The sequence below is a fragment of the Triplophysa rosa genome, linkage group LG5, assembly GCF_024868665.1.
Source record: "Triplophysa rosa linkage group LG5, Trosa_1v2, whole genome shotgun sequence".
NCBI lineage: Eukaryota > Metazoa > Chordata > Actinopteri > Cypriniformes > Nemacheilidae > Triplophysa > Triplophysa rosa.
In genome coordinates, this window is record NC_079894.1 from 13891920 (window position 1) to 13914744 (window position 22825).

The window sequence follows — 22825 nt, forward strand, 5'->3', positions numbered from 1 at the left end:
GATTAGTTAAAAATGGTAAATGGTGATCATTTAAATGTACATTTTTAAATCATCTATTATTACTAATGTGACTTATCATTTACAGTATATCTTCAATCAATGTAAAAGTCAACAATGTTTCGTGTCTTCTTATGCATTAGTACATAACTCCAAAGAAACTAAATTCTTTGTTTATGTATTCTTCAATCCATGTTTTATAATCTGACAAAATTGTTTTGCTCTAGTCATCATGGCTCAATTCTGCTAAAAACATTTTTAAGTTTAAGGGCAGAAATCAGATATGTTACTGTAGCAAACAATTATAAAGATAGACTCGGCCAACCAAAGTGTTGTAATTTGTTGAACACAACTCAAAGGTTTTCATTGTCATTTATATAATTACATTTGTACAAGTATTTTTTGTATTTTAGTAATTATTTCATTTTAAAGCTAAATCATATTGTAACATAGTGATGCTCTTAAAGGGATAATTAATCTTCATCTATTTTGACTTCTTGTCATTTTAAACCGTATGACTTTCTTCTGCAGAACAAAAATGAGGATTTTGAAAAATGTTGACTTTGCATTGGTCTTATGTTCATACAATAGAAGTCAATGAGGACCAAGGAATTTTGGATACCAACATTTTTCAAAATATCTTCTTTGATTTTTGCAGAAGAAACAAAATCACACAGGTTTAAAATGACAACAGGGTGAGTAAATGATGACAGAATTTTCATTTTGAAGGTGAACTAACACGGTTGAAAAAAAACACTACCTTCAATTGGTCTTGGTACAAAGTGTGAAGAGGGCTTGGTTTTCTTTACTCGATTCCCTTTCATGACTTGACCCTCCTTGGTGAGGCCCAGGAACCAGGCTCGACCCGACTCCTGTTGGCGGTACATGGTGGATGAGTAGATAACGTAGTAATTCTCAAACACCGACTCCTTGAATTTACACTCAGGTGTGAACATCTCCTGAGGATAAAAAAACAATAACAATACGTGACTTAACTTGCTCCTTAAAGGCGAGGTAACCGATTTCCGAATTACGCTTTAGACAACTGAGTCGGGCCGAGTACCAAAACAACCTTGTAGCCAATCAGCAGTAAGGTGCACAGTGCACAGGACGGACATTAGCCGAGCGCTGACGAAATCGACAGATGGGGGTAGGGGTGTGTTTGTTTTGGTGATTTGAACATCAACAACGGCTAAGAGAAATCGGACACCCCGCCTTTAATATGGTGAGTAGAGGAGAAAAGGAGGTCAAACAATTCTATCGGGGAGTCCCCAGGGAGGCTGCCAAGTGCTGTACAGTGGCTTGAAGCAAAAGTGTGTGTGTGTGATTTTGTGTGACTGACTGTATGTGTGTGTTTGTAGCGAACAACCGCTGATCTCTGGGGGTCAGAGAGAGGCAGAAGGAGTTAGCATCTCTTATCTGGGTCATGTGACATGTTGTCATGCAGCAGACGCTACCTGCTGGGGATGCTGCAGAGGTAAGCGTGGCTTGGAGGACCGCCCTGCACCTGTCCAAAAGGGCAGTGTACTTTTCACTGCAGTATGACCTTTGAGTTAAAGACAATACATGTATATACTTTTCCCAGCAAGACTGAGCTAGTCAATATTTCATTACATTTTGTTGAATTTAGGTACAGAAAACAAAAAGGGTGGATAAATTAGACCATAACAAAAACAGAGAAACCAATCAACAGTGTCTGTTGAGAAAGCAATGGGTATAATGAATACAATTTATTCTGCTGGCACAACCTATCACAAAGGCAGTGTGACATGTAGAAAATTAATTTTTAGATTTAGATTTAGATTCAATTTATTGTCATTGCACATGTACGAAGGTACAAGGCAACGAAATGTGACCTCTGCATTTAACCCATCCAGAGAGTAGTGAACACACGTACCCCCGGAGCAGTGGGCAGCTATCACTGCAGCGCCCGGTCAAATTAATTTGAATCATGTAGTTCAAATTCCAACAGAACATCAAATGCGATGAAAGGGGAAACAAAATATTACACATTAATATGCCATAAGTTAGGGGTTTTCAGACTTTATAATGCCAAGGACCCCAAATATGATTAACCTGTTGTGAGGGACCACTTTCCTAAAATACATATCCATCTTTACAGTATATTTGTATGTATAAATACTGAAAAACCAGTCATGTTGGTTGCGTAAACCTGAAATGAAACATTTTCAACTCCAATGTATTTGTACTGTAGCAATAAATCACAATAAATCTTGCTTCATGATAGCTTTACAAAGAAGTCTGCCTTACAAACCCCAGGGTGTGAGATAATGGGACCAAGTGAACTACAGTGAAAAAACAATTAAAAACAGATACACACAATGCCGGAAAGTATGCACATAGCAATACAATACAGATAAATGCTTAAAGGTCAAGTGTATGAAATTTAGCAGCATCTAGTGGTAAGGTTGCAAATTGCAACCAACTTGCAGCAAATTGCTCACTCCATCCCTCCCTTTCAAAGCACTATGGTGGCTGACACAGGACTAAGATGTCATCACGTTTTCGCTTCTTTTCGCTTAAAGATGTGGCAGTCGTGGCCTAATGGTTAGAAAGTCGGACTCGTGACCAGAAGGTTGCCGGTTCAATTCCCAGGCCGGCGGGTAACGACTGAGGTGCCCTTGAGCCAGGCACCTTACCCCTACTTGCTCCCCGGGCGCTGCAGTGATAGCTGCCCACTGCTCCGGGTGTACGTGTGTTCACCACTTGCTGTGCGTGTGTTCACTACTCTCTGGATGGGTTAAATGCAGAGGTCACATTTCAGGTGGGTCACCATATCTGACTAATAGGTCACTTTCACTAATAGGTCACTTAAAGCAGTTTAGGGCTACTGTAGAAACAACATGGGGAATTCCATGTAAGGGGAAGTGTCTCTAGAAAAAGATCATTCTAAGTTAATAAAAACATAACGCTTCAGTATGTAGGTCTTTACACCTCTGAAGACATAGTTATTAGGAGTGTAACGGTTCTCGGTAAATAATTGAACCGCACGGTTCTCCACCAACGGTTCGGCGCTTGGACCGCGGCTCATTTAACGAATATGGTTCGTTAAAAATTATAATGCATAAAACAGACTGACAAAGTTCAGCTAATGTATGTTTGTCGATGGATACACATTTAATACCTACAACAAATCAAATAACGTAGACAAATTTCAATAGGATTGACGTATGCTGTACAGTCATTTATGCTGTCATCACGCGGGTGTTGTGAGCGCGCGAGTGCAGGTGAGACCTGAACAGCACATTTTGCTATTTAAACTAAACTCATTCAAGCCTTGTCAATTTAAACATTTAAGTGCAAGATGATGCACAAGAAAACTCGCTTGGGCGCTGTGAGAAGATCCGAAGCGCAAATAAGGAAAGTCTCAGACATGGCGCAAATATTGAGTTGTCTTTGAAGCGCTTAAACGGACAAATTCACACACGAAGTAGGTCAACATGCCCCTCTTGTCGAGTATCTTAACAAACATAGTAAGTTATGTCTTAAGTGAACGGACGAAAAACAACGCATGTGTACAGTATCAGTGTTCTGGATGCGTTTCATTCCTCTTAAAGCGACAGCAGCATATTCCTGCTGTCTGTTAAATGTCAAGGAAATCACTCACTGCTTGTGACTCAATAGCTTCTGTAACTTCAATTATGATTCGTCTTTATTTAATTTGTACATATGCAATGTTATGTTTTATTTGATTACTTTAATCCATTTCTACCTTAAAAGGTATATACAGTATCTTATTTCATTTTCTGCTTTGCTCTGTTGTTTTATTGGTGCTGTTACTTGTAGCTTGATTATTTGTTCTTATTTTTATTTGTCAGTAGTCCCTTTTCCCTGAACATCTGATTTCCCTGAATCGAACCGAACCGAAACCGTGACCCTAAAACCGTGACACAGACCGAACCGTGAGTAATTTGAACCGTTACACCCCTAATAGTTATGTATATTATATTGCATTTTTGTGAATACATCCTCCAAAAAATTACACACTGGACCTTTAAAAATAAATATGAATGCTTATAAAATATAAGACTTTTACAATTTTCGTTTTTTTTCTCAGATGTTTTCTGGGGACCACTTTGCACCTTCTGGAATAATAGAATAAGAATAATCTTCTTCACCTGCCAGTGAGTGTGCTGAATACAATGCCAAATGCATTTGTTTTCATTGTGTTGCACAGTGTATTACGAACGGGCAAATGAGGCCATCAAGGACCAATAAGGCGAAAAAGCACACAATTCAAAGTAGAATGAAGCAGTCGCCATTTAAATTGGGGGAATAATAGACTGATTCAATGAACCATAAGCACTGCAGCAGACATTTGGGTAACCAAAGGGCATGCTGTTGAGTTTGCAGAATAGCCCAGATATTTCACTAAGAAATACCTAATAGACTGATAAATGTGTGACGTGCATGCTTAATATATACAAAAGCCCTGTGAGGAATGCAAAAATCCTGACACATCAGGTATAAAAAAAGGTAAAGGGAGATGAATTTTTGTGCGTCTGGATTAGACAGAGCTGTTTAAACGGGATGAATTCTTTATTCTTGAGTTTCATCATTACTATTCAAAGGATAAGGTCAGGCAGAACAACGTCTAGACAACTGGCTCATTCACATTGGGAGACTGGAGAAGGACACAGTTCCATCAGGAAAGTTCAAAGACAGCACACAAATGTTTTATGTGGGGCATCTGCACTAAATCTAGGATGAAGAATGCAAAGTCTACTCAAGTGCACTTTGCTAAAAGTGAAAAAAATGAGATTAAAGTGTTTGCCAGATTAGAATATCCAATTTAACAGTCCTTGGGGTAAAAGGTGAACGCTTAATAATTGCTTTTATACGTTTTCTGGAGATAAGAGGATTTATTCGAACGTTTAATTATTGTAACGTTTTGCAACATTGAGTGATCGGTTTGATTAATCTAAAATGTCATTAATGTAGCTGCCTGCTGTTGCATCTGCATAGATTCCAATCAATCATCCGGCTAATACAGCTAACGCTTTTCTCAGGTGAGGAAATATTCAGTGATTCATTCTGCAAATCGAGTCAATCATTCACATCACTTCCAAAGTACATCACTTACATTAACCAATGACCATGATGCTGGAAACGCATTTGTAACCAGCTCCACTCGCACCGCTCTGCGCGGGCCTCGAACCAGCGACAGTCCGGATGGGAGACGGGCGCTCTAACGAGGAGGCTAAAGACCGCAGTAGAGCGTCTCTGTTGGTCGGGGAGTGAGGTTTACACACTGCACAGCTCTTCACTAGCTGGCCTCCGTTACACATTCAGTAAAGCCTTACAAAGTGATCTATAGGGTCATACCACTCTGACCAGGCTCGGTGTACAATTAAATAATGGCATTTTTATCAGATTGAACCACACCCAGTCTATTCTAGAAGATTTTAATGGGGCCCAGTTTACTTAGCCATCTAATGCACTCAATGCTAACAGCAATCAACATTTACAATCCTTGTTTTAATCAAACCTATTCCGCTAATGTAAGGGCAGAGAGGCTAAAAATCAGGCCTGCATGCAAGGTATGCGTGTGTGCATAATGTAAATCATGTCCCATTAAAACTAAAATCCCCACTTTACTGTTGGAGTCGTACTGCAGTAAAAGAAATGCAGTAAATCTATTGGACTACTGAGCGTATACAATGAATGTTGAGATGCAAGGGAATAAACAAGTTTTGTGCATAACTACCTCATTAGCTTATCTATGAGTATGCATGATGGACCATGAGTCATTTACTGGTATAAATTCTGGATGTTTTAGTATGAAATCATTTATAAATGATCAATGCACAAAACAGCTCAATGTATTTAAAAAGATTGTCGTTGTCTCTACGTCCGAAGGTGTCCTTGAATGTTGATCAATGCATTTTGAAATACAGGCAGAATTGTGGTTACCGCTGTGCTGTTAAGTAGGTCACAGTGAAAGCGCGATAAATAATTGAGGATGACTCCTTACTAGAGCTAAACCCAAACTCCCACGCAAGCCACACAAACCATCAGCTCTGAGCATGACTAACACAATGCCTGTGAGCTGAAATTAAATGCACTGCATGCCCGCAGCAAATATTGACCACTTGTTGACGGTTCTTGTATGCAGTTGTGGCTATTCACAACAAGGAGGATTGAGTCTAAATGATCAAGCTTTTCTGCTTAATTTGGTTCAATAAGCTAGAATCTTAGCTAGATTGTTTACAGATCATAGCATTCGGTCCTATAAGCATGTTGCAGGGTTCGGCACATTTTAACTTTTTCTCTCTTCAATGTGGTATACAGTATAATCTTCTAGATGTCTATATGACATCTGACAGCAAAAGTCTCAGAGACGTATTGCAGATGAACAAACAATCAAAAAATACATCTTGCACATGTAAATGCAGACATCAAATAGACATCTCCCAGATGTATGTGTGCTTTCAGGGATGTTATTTGTAAAACCCATAGCCCATTTTATTAATTTCAGTTTTGAGAATCGTCAGACTTTTCCACATAGGCTAATGAAAAAAGGCCAAACAGTGCAACTACAACCCACATAAATGCTTTTATGCTTTTTGAGGCTTTCGGAGCTTAACAAGGCCATTAATAAGGATTGTTACACTTTTTTATGTTTTGAACGGTGACAGAATTGTTGTTATGTGGTGAACTAAAACTATTTCTTTCAGAAAGTGAGGTATTAAAATGTGCATAAATATTCACATCAAGTCAGTGGGAGTCAATTTAAACTAGGCCATGAGGGTTAGCGTTGATAGAAATGTATTTGCATATTCTGAGAAGTCCTAAAGCATTCTTGACTCTAATGACTTTCAAATAGTACAACTCTTTCTCAAAGCTCCGGTGAGATTTAAGCCAAGTGACAAATTGGATTTTGGAATTTACGATGACAAACAGATTGATGAATGTTCTGAGGAAGGAAGGCGACATCATGACATCCTCTGATGAATCACTACTCTGAACAATAGAATATATGAAGAGTTTGGTTCCAAAATGAGATAACTCGGTTTAAAAAAAAAAATCAAAAACCATGTTTTTTATTGTGCATTCCAATTAATATCAATCAAACTGCAGTTGGTCTGCTTTGATTTAAGCCATAATAACTAAAAAAATACAGTTAACTAACACAATAAAACACAATAAAATCATGATAACATAATAAATAACATGATTTTTGAATAAAAAAAAATGGAGTTATCTCATTTTGGAACCAAACTCTTCATATATTCAAGACAAAGTTCCAAAGTATATAGAGCTACATAAAATCCTGCTTTTTTGATCCATTTCAAACCAATTACCTTTCTGTGCAAAAATACAATTATTAGTGAATAAGACTGTGTTTAGTGATTCCTAACATTTTAAATAGAGATCATTCTGAACTTGAAATGATTAAAGACATTGTAATGCTATATCGAAACAAGCATGCCAACTGTTTTGATTTAGAAAAGCTATAGAGCAAACCCTGTACAGTAATAGCTGGAGGCTCTGTGACTTTTGGAATGTTGCTGATTAATCCAGAGCTGAAGAGGATCAAAGCAAGTAAGAGGTACATCATTAAAGCAGAAGGCAGAAGACAGCCAAGACTTCGCTGAGCTCCTGGAGGAAGAAAACACAACCTCCTCTCCACATTTCTTCAGGGGGGGATAATGAGCAGTCTCATAGCTGGGGAAACTTCCTCAAGTAATTGCCCCCCTGGAGAACTAAAACAGCATCTCTGCAGTGACCAAATCAATTCCTTCAAAAATCCTGCAGCATTTGGATGTATCTTCTCAATGAGGCTATTACTTTATCGCTTGAGACTGAACAAAAAATCATTTACATTAGTAAAAAAATTATAATTTAATGGCCTAATCTTTCAAACACATCAACATGCCTTAATTATAGATGAATAACTACACAAATTTAAAGATGTAAAGAGATTAGGAACCCTCATGCATCATAGACTCCCACTTTAAAATACTCCCACTAAAACCTACAACAGCTTTATAATAACTGAGCAAATGAGCAAAAGGAAACTAACCATGGAGGACAAGTGGTCTGACTGTATAACCTCCACAAAGGATAAAATAAATTATATTCTGCTGCAACTACTAAAGACGTTAAATGAGTATGGTGGTAAGCCACCTGGAACATGGCAATGAGTTGGAAAGCCTACATTCAAATATACAGAATTATTATCATCACATATAATAAGAGTAAACATGTCTGCTGTTTATCTGAAAACTCAGGTTGACCTGTTAATAAATTGATTCGATTGAACACTGCTTTTAAAGCAACTGAGGTTAAAAAAAATCTGTGATGTGCTTTTTGGGGGGGAAAACCAATAGGAAAGACTTTACGGTTCCCCAAAAGGACATTTAGCCATTATTGCAGCAAGAACAACACTTTAAAAGGTGTAACATTAAAAAGAAAAGGAAATGAACAACACACATAACATAAAAAATATAATAGACTGTTCTGGTCCTCAATCTGACTGGACCAGAAACATTCTACTAAAGTAATGGAATCAGCCACATTAAATAGGCGCATGTGAAATCCTCTGATCTTGGGATTTATTTGAAAATGTAAATTTCCCTCGATAAATGCCCAAATACAAATGCTCCTTATGTCAGGAAAGTGTTCCTTTCATTTAATTAAAAATTGTTGTTTAATTTAAAAAGTTGCTCTCAAGCCACATTCCTTAATGTTCTCATTTCGCTTTAGCTAGTGCCAATCTGTACAGCACAACTTGGTGATAAACATAAGCCAGCTGCTTAATGCTTGGTGACATTCTGTTTAGCTTCAGTGAAAGCTGTGCAAACCCCAGTCATATGCTGCACTTCAAACATTATTTTTAATCCAGTCAATTTAGTTTCCAAAGAAATATACTCCAAACAATCCACGGCTTGACTGAGATTATTTTTTAAATATGAACAGGTGACCTCTGACCATAAAAATGTTTACATGTCTGGATTTTCTGACAGTCTCTGTTTCTTAAAGTTTAAAGGGATACTTCACCCAAAAGTGCCCCAGAACTGTTTGCTGTCCTACATTCTTCAAAATGTCTTCTTTTGTGTTCAACAGAACAAAAAAACTGATAAAATGTTTTTTCCTACTATGGGAGTTTTCATTTTTGGGTGAAGTATCCCTTTAAACATATTGACTAACTTTTTGTCTAATAAAACACATCAGTTCATTTTACTATTTAAAATTTTGGCCAGTGGTAAAAAAAGCTGAAATTGAAACTTATTTGTGACCCAGTCTGTGAAAACCACACTTAAAGGAACAGTTCAATGAAAATTCAGTCTTCCTTTACTTACCCTCAAGTTGTTCCAAATCTGTATACATTTCTTTGTTCTGATGAACACAGAGAAAAATATTTTGAAGAATATTTCTCTTCAAAAATATTAATATATAGTTTATATATATATATATATATTTATATAATAACTATTTATATAGTTGTAATTTTTCCAACTACGGTAGTCAATGGTGGCCAAGAACTGATTGGTTACAAGCATTCTCCCAAAAATCTTTCTCTGTGTTCATCAGAAAAAATAAATTTATACAGATTTGGAACAACTCGAAGGTGAGTAAATTTTGGGGAGTTTTTATTTTTGGGTGAACTGTCCCTTTAAGTCTTAAAATCTAATTATAAGATAACAACTATCAAAGTTTTATTTCAACCCTCAATATCACTATGATTTCAATTTTTGACATGGCCTCACTCAGTCAATATTAAAGAAATCAAGGTAATATTTCGACAGAATATTCTTTACATTATATAGGATGAGTTTATGTGGAACAGAGTAAACCACCAAAAATGACTTAAATGGGTTTTCACAGACTGTCAATTTTTTATTTGTTGAATATTTTGTAGTGTGGAGTTTGATTATTTTTGATTATTAATAACAGAATTGAATTAATAACAGAACTGCAGATTTAATATTATTGTCAAATGGAGAATTGCTGCAGTTCCAGATTCATCTGGCCCAAAAAGAGATCAAGGAACCAAATCCATGTCAACTCACAGCATGGCGGTGACAAAAGGAAACACGTTTATTACTTTTCTCTCAGATTCTCTTTAACGGGATTAAGAGTTCTGTGACTGGCTCTTATATAAGCTGTCAGAAATTCATAACTCACTCTGACATGTTTCCACAAACCTGTTTCAACTGCAGGCTGAGTGGGGGCAAGAGCATATGCCTGTCATCCACTATATAACTCAGCTAAAGCCTACAGGGAAAACATGCTATACGCAGCCCTTTTTTCCTAGCACAAATTTTACAATTTAATCAAGATGTTAAAGACTAGGTTGACTAGTATTCATTTTTTGTGCTAATGAGGCTGAGCTCACGGAGTGCATGCATACATATAAATGAGCTCCCGGAAAACAATATGCACCGCATGCAGCATTCTCTCACGTACACACACACAGAGGCATGCAAACCGAGTAATGCGGGTCTTACTGAGCTGTAGTGGAAGCCCTCCGCATTCATGCCGATGTAGAAACCTGCTTTCACTCCTTGAATGGCCACCACCCTTAAGCCAACGGGGATGAGGTTGAAAAGGGCTGGAGAAATACAAGCAAAAGTTACATAACAATAGAATCTAGCACTGCTAGTCTCACACACAAACTCTTTACAGAACTCTATTATCTAAAGTTTTGCATTAGCATTGGTAATGGAAATGACAATCCGAAAACTAGGTTGGTTAGGTTATTAAAAAGTGGTGAATACGTGGGAAGTGAGTGTAGGCTACTGTATGTTTTTTAAAAGAGTTTTCGAGCCGTGGTCTGCGGATGCCTCGTAGTGTGGCGCGATGCCAGCGTGCACTTGTCCATTGAGCTGATTCAATCTCACTTGATAAAAATCACTGCCTTCTGCCCTGTGGTGTAAATTCACTTGAAAGGCTGCAGATACCACGAGGGGGGGGGGGGGTGCAGGCTGCAGCAGCCCATTTGTATACAGTAGGATATGGTTTTATTTTGGATTTGTAAATCACATACAGCGAGTTTCTATGTCTGTGTGCTTTTCTCTGGTTTACGTGAGCCCTGACATAAAGTCATAAGAGACCTGAAATGTAAATTCTAGATTCTAAAATATTTATAGTATATATATATATATTATATATATATATATATATTATTATGATTTTACCCATAAAACATCTCTCATCTCTCTCTCTCTCTCTCTCTCTCTCTCTCTCTCTCTCTCTCTATCTCTCTCTCTCTCTATCTATCTATATAAGAGACCATTCCAAATGTTTTCATCAGCATTTGGATGTATTGTGGCCATTCCAGTCAAGTGTTTCTTGAATTTTAACAAAATCAGACATGATAAAAACTGAGGTTTTCTTTGCTGTATTTGAGGTCTGAAAAAATACAGAGAATTGACTTGTTTATCCCGCTGTTATTTTCTGCAAATAATTGCAAATAGAAACAATATTTTTATTTGAAATTTGGTAGAAATACTGTTAGCAGTTCACAGAATGAAACAGAAATTATCCTTTTCCCTAAAACCATACCTATAAATAGTACATTTTAAAATCAGAAAAACTGATTTTGGAATTACTGTATATACAGTATATATTGAGAGAGAGAGAGAGAGAGAGAGAGAGAGAGAGAGAGAGAGAGAGAGAGAGACTTTTTTGACTTTTAAAACTCTTTTAATATTCAATATTCTTTACACCTCACACAAACCAGAACAAACCAAACCAAAACAAAAAACAAAACAAAACAATCACCAATTAAGAACTAACTCTCCAGTCTCATCTCTTACCACAAGAGCATCTTCTACACTCCACCTCACATCAAAAAAATACATATTGTTTATTAACTTACAGTATGTGTATTCTACAGCTACTCAGAACTCTACTAGAGATTTAAACATAGCAAACAAATCAGTATCTATGTGTGAGATTTTAGAATAGCCAACTTTGCCTGTCCCAGTAGAAAGTTACCAAGTATTTTGTTTTCAATTCTTTCTTATACTTCATACCAAAAATAAACATATCCTTTGTAAACATAAAACCAAGTTTTATAAATATTCTATCCAACAGATGAAATAAAGGAATCAACCTGAAACAATCACAAAAGAAGTGAAAAACAGTATCAAGAATATCACAAAAGGGACATGTAGATAAAACCATTCCATTGAATTTTGACACAAAACTATTTGTTGCCACAGCACAATGAAGCACTCTCCACTGGAGATCTCCAGACCTCTTAGGAATGGGGGGTTTATACAAACACCTCCATGATGGAGTTATTTCTGAAGAAACTAAAAAATGCTCTCTCCATTTGGTGTCAATACGTCCCTTCAATTGAGTATAAAACAAAGATTTTATACACATGCAATACAACTTCTTTTTATCAATATCAAAAAACAATACATCTTTAAAATCTTTCAATAGAGTATTATTTAGATCTTTATTTAAATCAGAAAAAATGTTGACTCTAAGATCTGGAAAAACCGAAAACATTTCCACGTTTTCAATAAAATTATTCACAAAGGTCAAGAAAGATTGAGGAAAAGACTTTTTAAGATCCTCAATTAATCTTTCAACGTATCTTTCTGATCTAAGCCCAACTTTATCGGCAATTGATCTAGCCGTATACCACTGATCATTTACAGAATCAATTAGATCTTTTACAGTTACAATTCCTGTATTTAAAAACCTATCGATTACTGAACTTGAAAACTGGTTTTAAAAAGGGGATTAAAGAACAATGGTTCTAAAACACCATAATGTTCATCCTCTTCTCTAGACTTCTTTTTTAACAATTGCCAAGTTTTGAAAACAGTCACATAAAAATGAAAAAGAGGAACATTTACTTTAGAAACAAAAGATTTTTCAATGAAGAACAACTGCTTATCCAAACTGATTCCCCCAATATTTTGTAGAGCTGACAATCCTAATGCAATCCAGGGGATTTTGTCTGTGCAGTACAATATCTTTTGTAATGTTTGAAGCCTCATTGTCTTAACCCTTGCCTCCAAATGTATTAATCCCTGTCCTCCTTCCATCACTGGGAGATATAAGACTCCAGGAGGAAGCCAATGATACCCGTCCCAAAAAAAATGTACAAAGGCTTTTTGGATTACAATCAGTAGCTCATGAGGAGGATCCAACACCGTTAATCTGTGCCACAACATTGAGGCTGCTAAATTATTGAGAATTAAACATCTCCCTCTATAAAATAACTTTGGGAGGATCCATCTCCACTTCTGTAATCTCCCCACCACTTTGTCGACTATACCTTCCCAATTCTTTTTCACATAAATTTCAGTTCCTAAATGAATTCCAAGAACTTTAAAACCATTTGTAACCCATTTACATTGGTGTGGTTAGTTGAGGAGGGTCCATGTTTCGCCACTCACCCAGTAACCGGGATGTACACTTCTCCCAATTAATTTGAGCAGATGTGGCTTTTTGAAAAATTTTCAAACTAGAAGTCAAGGCAGTCATGTCCTCAGTGTTTCTAATAAAAACAGTTATATCATCAGCATAAGATGTAAATTTAACAGGTGGGATTTCTGGAAAGTCCATGTAGTCGTTTCCTTAAGTATAACAGCAAAGGCTCAATAGAAATTGAATATAAAAGTCCCGAAAGAGGACATCCTTGCCGTATGCCTCTCTTTACTGCAAAAGGCCTGGTTAAACAACCATTAATCCTGAGCATACTAGATGTATCATTGCATAGTAGCTTGATGCAAGACACAAATTGTGTACCAAAACCAAAGGCCTCCAGAGTCTTTAGCAAATATAAATGGTCCACTCTGTCAAAGACTTTCTCCTGATCTAAGGATAAGAGTCCAATATCAATTTGATGTTTTTTGGAAACTGCAATAATATCTCTTAACAAAAACAGGTTGTCAAAAATTGTCCTTTTAGGGATACAGTATGTCTGATCCTCGTGAATTATAGTTGCCATACATTTCTTCAACCTGTTAGTTATAGCTTTTGACAGTATTTTAAAATCAGTACACAACAACGATTGTGTAGCCAATTCTTTAAGAGACCAAGATCTCCTTTCTTGGGAATTAATTTCAGCACTGCTCTCCGACAGCTCAAGGGTAAAATACCTTGATTAAAAGACTCTAAAAAACATCATACAAATCACGTCCAAGCACATTCCAAAAGCATTAAAAAAATTCAGCAGGGAGACCATCCAGCCCAGGAGATTTGCCACTATTCAGCTCCTCCTCAGCACTCGAAAACTCAGTAAAGGTCAAAAAACCCTCCAGTTCCATCTTCTTTTCCTTGGACAACTGTGGAAGATCTAGAAGAAGTTCCTCAACTGCTGCTTCATCACAGAGTTCTGATTGATACAGTTTCTCATAAAAAAGAACTGGCAGAAGCTATAATTTCTCGTTGATCTCTATAGTTTCATTACCATTGGGGGTTTTAAGTTTATGAAAAAAATTCAGCTCTTTTAACTTTTTCTCCAGCCCCCAAAAAAAGGCAGTTGGGGCGTCCATTTCATTGCACTTTAAGTATCTTGTTCTAACAAAAGTTTCTTTCTCCTGCTCCTCCAACAAATCCTTCAAAAGGCTCTTGTTATTTTTAATGATGTCAGTTGATGAAGATCCACCTCTCTCATTGAAGCTTTGCTGAAGAATTTCTTGTTCTATTAAAGTCATCTTCATTTTCAAGCCTTCAGTATTATTTGCTGTACATTTTTGACAGAAATCTTTTATCTGTACTTTTCCCAGATCCCACCACTGACTTGAAGATGTATAGCTAGATCTCTCTTCTCTCCAAGACTTACAAAAAAGATCAAAAGAGTGCACAAAAGTGTGATCTTGAAGTAATCTATTATTGAAGTGCCAGTGTGACTGATAGGATTTAGCTGACAGAACAGACATAGACATAGAAATATAATGATGATCTGATATAGATGTAGGTGAGATACAGCTACCAAAAAATCTCCCTTTATTACATTCCTCAGTATAAAAGCGATCCAGTCTTGCAGCAGAAATATTGTTTGAATTAACTTTCAACCAAGTATACTGTTTAACGTAAGGATAAACATCCCTCCACAAGTCTACCAGATGATGTCTATTAATTAAAGATTTAAAAACATCTGTACGTGAACGTGAACGTGATTCCTATCAAGTTTATAGTCAACAGTGCAATTAAAATCACCACCTATCACAACAATCTTATCCTCAGAGACCTTCAACAATTCTTCAGAAAGTCTTAGGAAAAAAGCACCGTCAATTTAACAGACACTTCAAGTGTCGCGAATTCAGGACTTAAAATCATCAAAGCCTGACGTCTGAATGACATGACATGTTTCAACTCTGGGGCCTTCAATCCCAGAGGAATCATTTTAATCGGTCCAACCAATTTTCCATAACGTGCTAAAATAGACTCGAGCGCTTTATCAGTGATAAACGGGCGTACGTTTGACAACAACACTTCTTTCGAAAGATTAGACAGAGGTAATACTGGAACAAACACATCCTGAACAGTCAAACCACACTCCACTAAGTGATTGACCATTTCAACTTCTTTCAGAAATACAACTATTGCTCTATTCATCCTAGAAGCAGACACAATGTTTTGTGCACCCATTTCTCTGCCAATAGCAACTAAAACTTTATCGATGGATATGGACTCATCTGCCGGGAGAGAGAGAGAGAGAGAGAGAGAGAGAGAGAGAGAGAGAGAGAGAGGGGGGGGGGGATTTTGTTTAAAATCATGAATAAAAAAGTATACTTTTTAATAAAAGAGAAATATATACAGCAAAACAATGCCTATTAGACTGAGAATTCTCTTATTTTCTATTGTTGAATGTTTTCCAAACTTTTGATTTATGATTATTATCCACCAGAAATACATCATATAAATCAGAGTCTTGTAGACCTACTGAGCTATATATGGTAAACATTATCATTTTTCATGCCTGCAGATACAGACACACTTTAATGTGCTAATACTGGCGATTCTAAAAGGCACACATGGGTTGTGGGATGGGAATACTGGTTCTAGACAGGAGGAATGTAATCTACAGTATATGGAGACAAATCCCTGAAGGTAAAGCACCATAAAAAGAAACATAAGCCTGCTAAATATAGCTGAGCCTAATCTCGCCTGTTTGGAGACCTGGCTAGACACTGTCATCTTCTCCTCTGTCATGTTCATGGCTCTAGGTAGAGATGAATGGCTTCCGGTGGGGCAGCGGATGTTTTCTCGCACCCTGAGCATAAACGCGGAAGTGAGCGTGCATCGAGTCTATTGCTGCATTCTGACAAGGTTTTTTAGCCGTGATTAAAGACTAAAGCCTTGGCAGTAATGATTAATCAATCGGCAACATTTTCAAATAACCAGGAGGCATTTGAAAAAGCGTATTGTTATTTGCTACTAATTTTGAGCGTGTTCCTTTTTCAAAATGGTTTCTTAAACGCTGCCATCTGATGACAAGCTATTTGAATCATTCTGATGGAGGAGAAAATGAATGCACTGTACTACATCATCAGATTCTTATCTTATTGATTGCTGAAGTAAACAGTTTGTAATCATATGTGATCTACTGTGCCACCAAGGAACATGAATCATCATCTGTCACATTCAAACTCACATTTTTAGAATGTTTAAGACATTGAAATTGTTCTTGTAGTGCAGCCTTGCCTGATTCATGCCCCCGAAAAAGTCCAGTTGGAAAGTTTTAAAGGGATAGTTCAACCAAAATTAAAAATTAATCTGTGGAACATGATATTTCGAGAAATGTCCGAGTTTTGTGTCCGTGCAGTGGAAGGCAATGGGGGCCAATGTTGTGTGGTTAACATTATTCAAAATATCTCATTTTGTGTTCTGCAGCAGAATGAGTTTAGAGTGAACTATCCCATTGACAATACATTCTGTTTGAAAGATGTTTTACCAATAGTGCCTGATAAACCTTCTGCTCGGAGCAAAATTGTAAGGTTGGTAGCCACCACCCAAATACCCAGCTGTGTAAATTTGCATTTAACGGTACACTGCAAGCTGTCCTTCCTGACAATGGCCCTGTCTTACAGTATAATAATAATAATAATACATTTATTTTATATAGCGCCATTAAAAGTTTCTTTCTCAAAGCACTGCACACAAATCCAAACAATACATCACAAATTAATAAAACAAAAATCAAAACAATACATCACACATTAATAAAACAAAAATCAAAACAATACATCACACATTAATAAAACAGCACAATAAAATACTATATAAAACAAAACAAAAGTTCCAGTCAAGTAAAAGCAGTCCTGAAATAAAATGCTTTAAGAAGAGATTTGAAAGTGGCTAGTACGTTTGCCTCCCTAATGTTTATCGGGAGAGAGTTCCAGATCTTAGGAGCATAAGCAGAAAATGCTCTATCACCCATGGAGCGGAGCCGTGTCTTGGGAACATGTAAAAGACTATACTGAGAAGAGCGTAGATTTCGACATGGTTTGTAAGGAATTAACAGATCAGACAGGTATTGAGGAGCCAGTATGATATGTTATTAATGACATTTTATTAAAATATGTTATTATGAGCCTTATTTTAGTACTTGATTCTCAGCACAGTGTGATTCATTAATGTGATCAAATTCATTTAGATTTTTTTGGCAGATACTTTATATCTTGCCAGCACCTTACAGGTAGTGAGTACAATACTCACTATAGTTGTATTAAATATTAACAGGTTCAAAGTTAAAAATGCACTGAAAATAGCAGCATTAAATCCTGATAGAGATGGCACTAACAGATCTGCTTTATCGTTTATTACATTTTCCTATGGTTTTAGTAATCATAAAATGTAATATGGTCGTAAAGAGATATGCATGGGGATATCGTGCAACAGTGTTCTTCTTTGCCATTAAAACACAAATACTTGTACACAAGTCATTTTCTATCACTTTATTTTAACAATGATAATTTACATCATAAATATATAGAAATGTAACATTTTGTTGAAAAAAAAATAGTTGCATGAGATAATCAAAGAGATATTGCCTAGAAACTTGCAGGTACATTAAAGTGATAGTTGAAAAATGAAAATTCTGTCATCATTTACTCACCCGCTTGTCATTTCAAATCTTTGTGATTTTCTTTCTTCTGCAGAACACAAAAGAAGATATTTTGATGAAAGTTGGTAACCGAACAGCACTGGCCCCCATTCACTTCTACTGTATGAACACAAAACCAATGCAAGTGAATGGGGGCCAATTAACAACATTCTTCAAAATATCTTCTTTTGTGTTCTGTGGAAGTAAGAAAGTCATGCAGGTTTGAAATGACAAGAGGGTGAGTGAATTATGACAGAATTATCATTTTTGGGTGAACTATCACTTTAATGCTTTAAATATTGTCTGCAGGTAAGGAACTTTCCTTTGTTTTAACTCTAACATGTCCTTGCGTAAGTGTTTTTACCACATTTAATATGATTTATGATGGTCTGTTGTGAACCGCATGCAATATTCAGTGAGCGTTGTCCATCTGCTGACAGCCTCAACAGAAAGCTGATGTGGAGATGAATTCATTTCCTCGTGAATACTATCAGTAGTGTTCAAAGGGTCAATCATTTCAAGGGGGAAGTAATGAATCATTCTGATAATCCATCCTGAACATCAATATTTGAACCTGGATCTGCATGCCAAACTCTCTAAATAAGCTTGCTTGGGGTGGGATTAATCCAGATGCAGATGGAACTTTCATCTAATTAAAAAAACAGCTTGAGGCTATTTTAGAAGCTCACTTCAACAGTCTCTCTTTATTCTTTGTTTACAGCTAGCGAACAGGACAGTTTTTCATCATCGTCACACTCCCGGTTGAATTTTAAATGTGAAAGTGCTATAGATAGGTAATGGACAGTGACAAATCCTTCCCAGCAAATACCTTTGGGAAACTTACTGATAGGTCTTTTCTGCACAAAGTTAGGACAGGGATGTGACCTGCATGGCCCTTGAGAGAACAGTTCCTTCGTTGTGAATCCAGTCCCACAGAGAGAATTGTTTTTCTCTTCTGAAAGGGCAATGGTGTAGGTGCTAAATACCCACGGTGATGCTAATGTTTTCATATAAATGTTATAGCTACCCTTTATGGCCATACAAGTGAAAGGCCATTTCCCATAATCACACAACTACCCACAATGGTCCACTTTTCCTTATAGGAAGAAACACCTTTAATGAAAAAAGAAATGTAAATTCTCTGACTCACTCTCTGGAGATGCATATTTTAAATTCTCTGGGCAGCGGATTCTTGCAAAAAGCCTGCACAATTTGCAGGAAATGCAAACGTCTCACACTTTTAACTACCCTCTTTATGGACCGTGAGCTTATCAGCTTTGTTAGGAAGCCCCACAGAAAAGGATGACTCATAGAAAGATCTTCTGACAACAGAGAAGAGCTTTATATCAGGTGGGCTCTACCCTTCTAGCCCACAATTCATATGGTCACTCATTCTACCCTCAACTTAGAATCATTATTTTCAGTCAAAACAACACAAATTCCTCATACCTGCTGTTGATTTATGGCAAATAAGCATTAAAACATATCTGTCATGATTCAGTCTTTGTTCCCTGTGGTTTGTGGACTTTTAGGTTATTTCCTGTCATGTGCCATGTTTGTAGTCTTTTGTAGTTTTTCTGGTTGATTAGTCTTCCCCAGGTGTATCTTGTTATCTTGTTCTACCCTGTGTACTTGTAGTCTTTTGATATTTTTAAAAAGCTCAAAGTCTAAAACATATAAAAATGATCCATTTTCACAAATGCTTCATTTTTCTGTTAAGCAGGTTTTTTGTATAGCCTATTTATTGAAAGTGCCTTAAATTAGAAACGCCTTAAATAAGACTTTTTAAAAAATATAATACATTTTTAGGGCTGTTTTTCTTAAATGTCAGGTTAGGGCAAGTTGTTTAACATGTAAGAATTGTATACAATTTATTTCATGAATTTCCATTTTGGTTGGTGCAAAAAGAAGTTTAATGTTTTACCTTAAGGTTTAATGGTTTAGCTTTTACAACTTTTCCGTATAATTGTTTTAGTGTTTACAGTCTTCTTTATTTAAAGTCTTCTTTATTCATGTGGTTCATTGTGACTTATCCCATAGGCTATAGTATCACATAATGGCAATAGCAGTATATATTTTTAATAGCTTTCTTGTAGTCAAGGCTGATACTGTGTGTGTTTTTTAGAGTGATAGTCCACCTACAAGAAAACTTTCTTCAAAATATCTTCTTTTGTGTTCTATGGAAGAAAGAAAGTCATACAGGTTTGAAATGGCAATAGGGTGAGCGATGACAGAATGTTAATTTTTGAGTGAACTATGTCTTTAAAAAATTGTCCATCAAGAGTATACCTAACCTGAAAAATATCTAGTGTAAAAAGTGTGACAATTAACCCTGTATCCAGGGGTTAAATTGGGCCGGGCCGTCCGGAGCAAAGTCCCGGCCAAAGATATTAAAAGAAGATGCCACTGCCGTTACAATGAATGGCGAGGAAGGCTACGCTCAATATGGCCGCTCTAGTGAATGAAGTCCCGCCTTTCAGGTAAAACGAGCCAATCGTCAATCAGTAAAGACTGACAATTCTCTGGGGCGGGGCTCTCGTGAGGTGCTTGCCAGCCTATGCGCAGGCGCGGTAGATGAGGTGACCTCGAAAAACATTATTTTGGGCGCAATTTAGGCTTGCATTAAATGTTTAATTATTGATCGGAAATAGGCTGTTTAATTGTGATTTTTGCCAACAATTTTAGAAATATATGCCTTCCCCCACTCAAGTAGATATGACTGTGGACTAATTAGCTGTAATAACGTAAATAGCTGCCCAGAGGCGTTGCAAACATGGCCGCCAACTTGCCGAATGGCACGAATTCCGTAAACGGACTTTGCCCCAGCACATATGCTGACCGTCTCGCTCTGCTCCCCGCATGTGTGCGGCTCTTCTGGTGTTTTGGAGCGGCACTCTGTTGTGCCCCAGTATAAATCTCAAGTTTAAGTAACAATTTACCTTTTTTGTCAGTGTATACACTTACATTTATAATCGTGGAAAAGCGAATCTGTAAGTCTGCACGTGCTTGTGTTTCCTTTCTGCAGCGACCAGCCACGCACTGCCTATTTGCGAGTTGTAGACATGACGCGTTGTGCGGCTTCTCGTCTGGTGCGCACTGTTGTTTTAACGTTTCAAATCATAATGAACTGTTTCGACTTCCAAATGATGTAATTTTAACCAAATTCAAGCATCTAAAGCGGTTTGTTCATGTGTGCGGCAGCAACGATGCACAAGTTAATGGGTCATCTTAATCACTGTGAATGTTGTATTAAGTTTTGACAGAAAAGTACTGGAAATACACAGGTCATACATACAATTCTGTGGACATTAATAAATGAAGATATTTGATACTGACACAAGGAAAGGGCACAGGCCTACAGAAAGATTTTATTCTTTTCACATGTATTGTAAACTACTGGCATCTAGAATGAGCTTGACCAGCATTTTATTGATTATAGCAAAGGGCTCTCTCAATTTATATTTCACAGTTTGTCAGTTAATAAGATTATAAGCTTCAAATACACACCCCTCAAAATCCCCCCTCCCTGCACAAGTACATTCATGGCCGGATTATCCAATGGGCATTATGGGCACAGGCCCAGGCTTGGGGCCCAAGCAAGTGGAAGAAAATGTCACATAACAGCGTTTCCGCTATATTCATTCTGCCATGCGCTTCTCTGGCCTGCGGACATGGAGGTGCGCACACAACACAGTGTTTCTAACTTAGGAAGTCTGTCTTTTGATTTAGTCACTTTTACGAGCCCTCTAGCGGCTTTTGCTCAGAAGAAGTGCATAGTGACAAATCTATCAACTTCTTGGATAAACCTTAGCTTTAATTCAGTGGGAAAATGTCACCAGTGCTGCCCTGTTAGCACGAGGTCTCTCTTTCCCGGCGCAGGGATCCCTTCTCTTGGCGTCACTCTGTACAGTGAGCGGCAGGAAGAAGCACCACCGTACGACAGGTGACTCATGAATAAAATGAGTACAAAACAGCGTTTCCAACAACCTGTCACTGTTATCGACTGTTTGGATATATAAATATGAACAGTTTGTCAGTAAATATGCACATGGTTACCATGAGGCTGTGTGAAAGAACATATAGCCGAAATCACAGCTTTTTATGGTGAGTTGTTAGATGATGTCGCGTCATGAAATGACAACAGAAACTGAAAATATGTCAATGAGAACGGCTTTATTGTTGTAAATATAATGAGTTGAAATATCCTCACGGTTGTCTTAAATCTTAAAAGGTACAAGTTTTCTTTACATTTATTTTGTGGTGTTTCCTTGCCAATTATCAATTTTATATACTGTATAATGTTGATCAGTATCTGCCTTACTTTACCAATATTTAGCCTTCATTATTAGATAATCCACAGTGCTTTTACATACATTGCAAAATGTTTACATACACACAAATATTATGATGTCATGATATATAGGCTAAAGAAGTATACTTATAATAGTCGCTAATGCCGTTTACACATTACACACTTACATAAGAACGTGAGTCGCAAGGTGCTTGTTACACAAAAAAAGTTTAACAAATAGACAAATTACTGTTATAGTATAATCATTGACAAAGACTTCCCTTTTATTCTTAGAAAAAATGAAAATGAAAATATTTGCGAATTGCACTTAAGAATATTCTTAAGAACTTTCTATCATTTATCTTAAGAAAGTTCTTATATTTTCTCTTAAGAACAGTTTTGTGAATCCAGCGTGTTTGTGTGTGAATTATAGAAGAATCTGATGGAACTGAGTTGGTAGAGGTGTGGTAGTGTGTGCTGCTTGCATTTGC

The 22825-nt window shown here is 36.9% G+C and overlaps 1 protein-coding gene across 5 annotated transcripts in view; it reads right to left on the reverse strand.

Moving 5' to 3' along the window:
* fgf12a (fibroblast growth factor 12a) overlaps positions 1–22825 on the reverse strand; it is a 41068-nt gene that overhangs the window by 1773 nt on the left and 16470 nt on the right. For all 5 annotated transcript variants that reach the window (XM_057333306.1, XM_057333307.1, XM_057333308.1 and 2 more), the window contains 2 exons: positions 10473–10576; positions 758–956 (listed from right to left, as the gene is read on the reverse strand). In XM_057333306.1, the coding sequence (XP_057189289.1) occupies positions 758–956; positions 10473–10576 (303 nt within the window). The remainder of the gene's footprint in view (positions 1–757; positions 957–10472; positions 10577–22825) is intronic.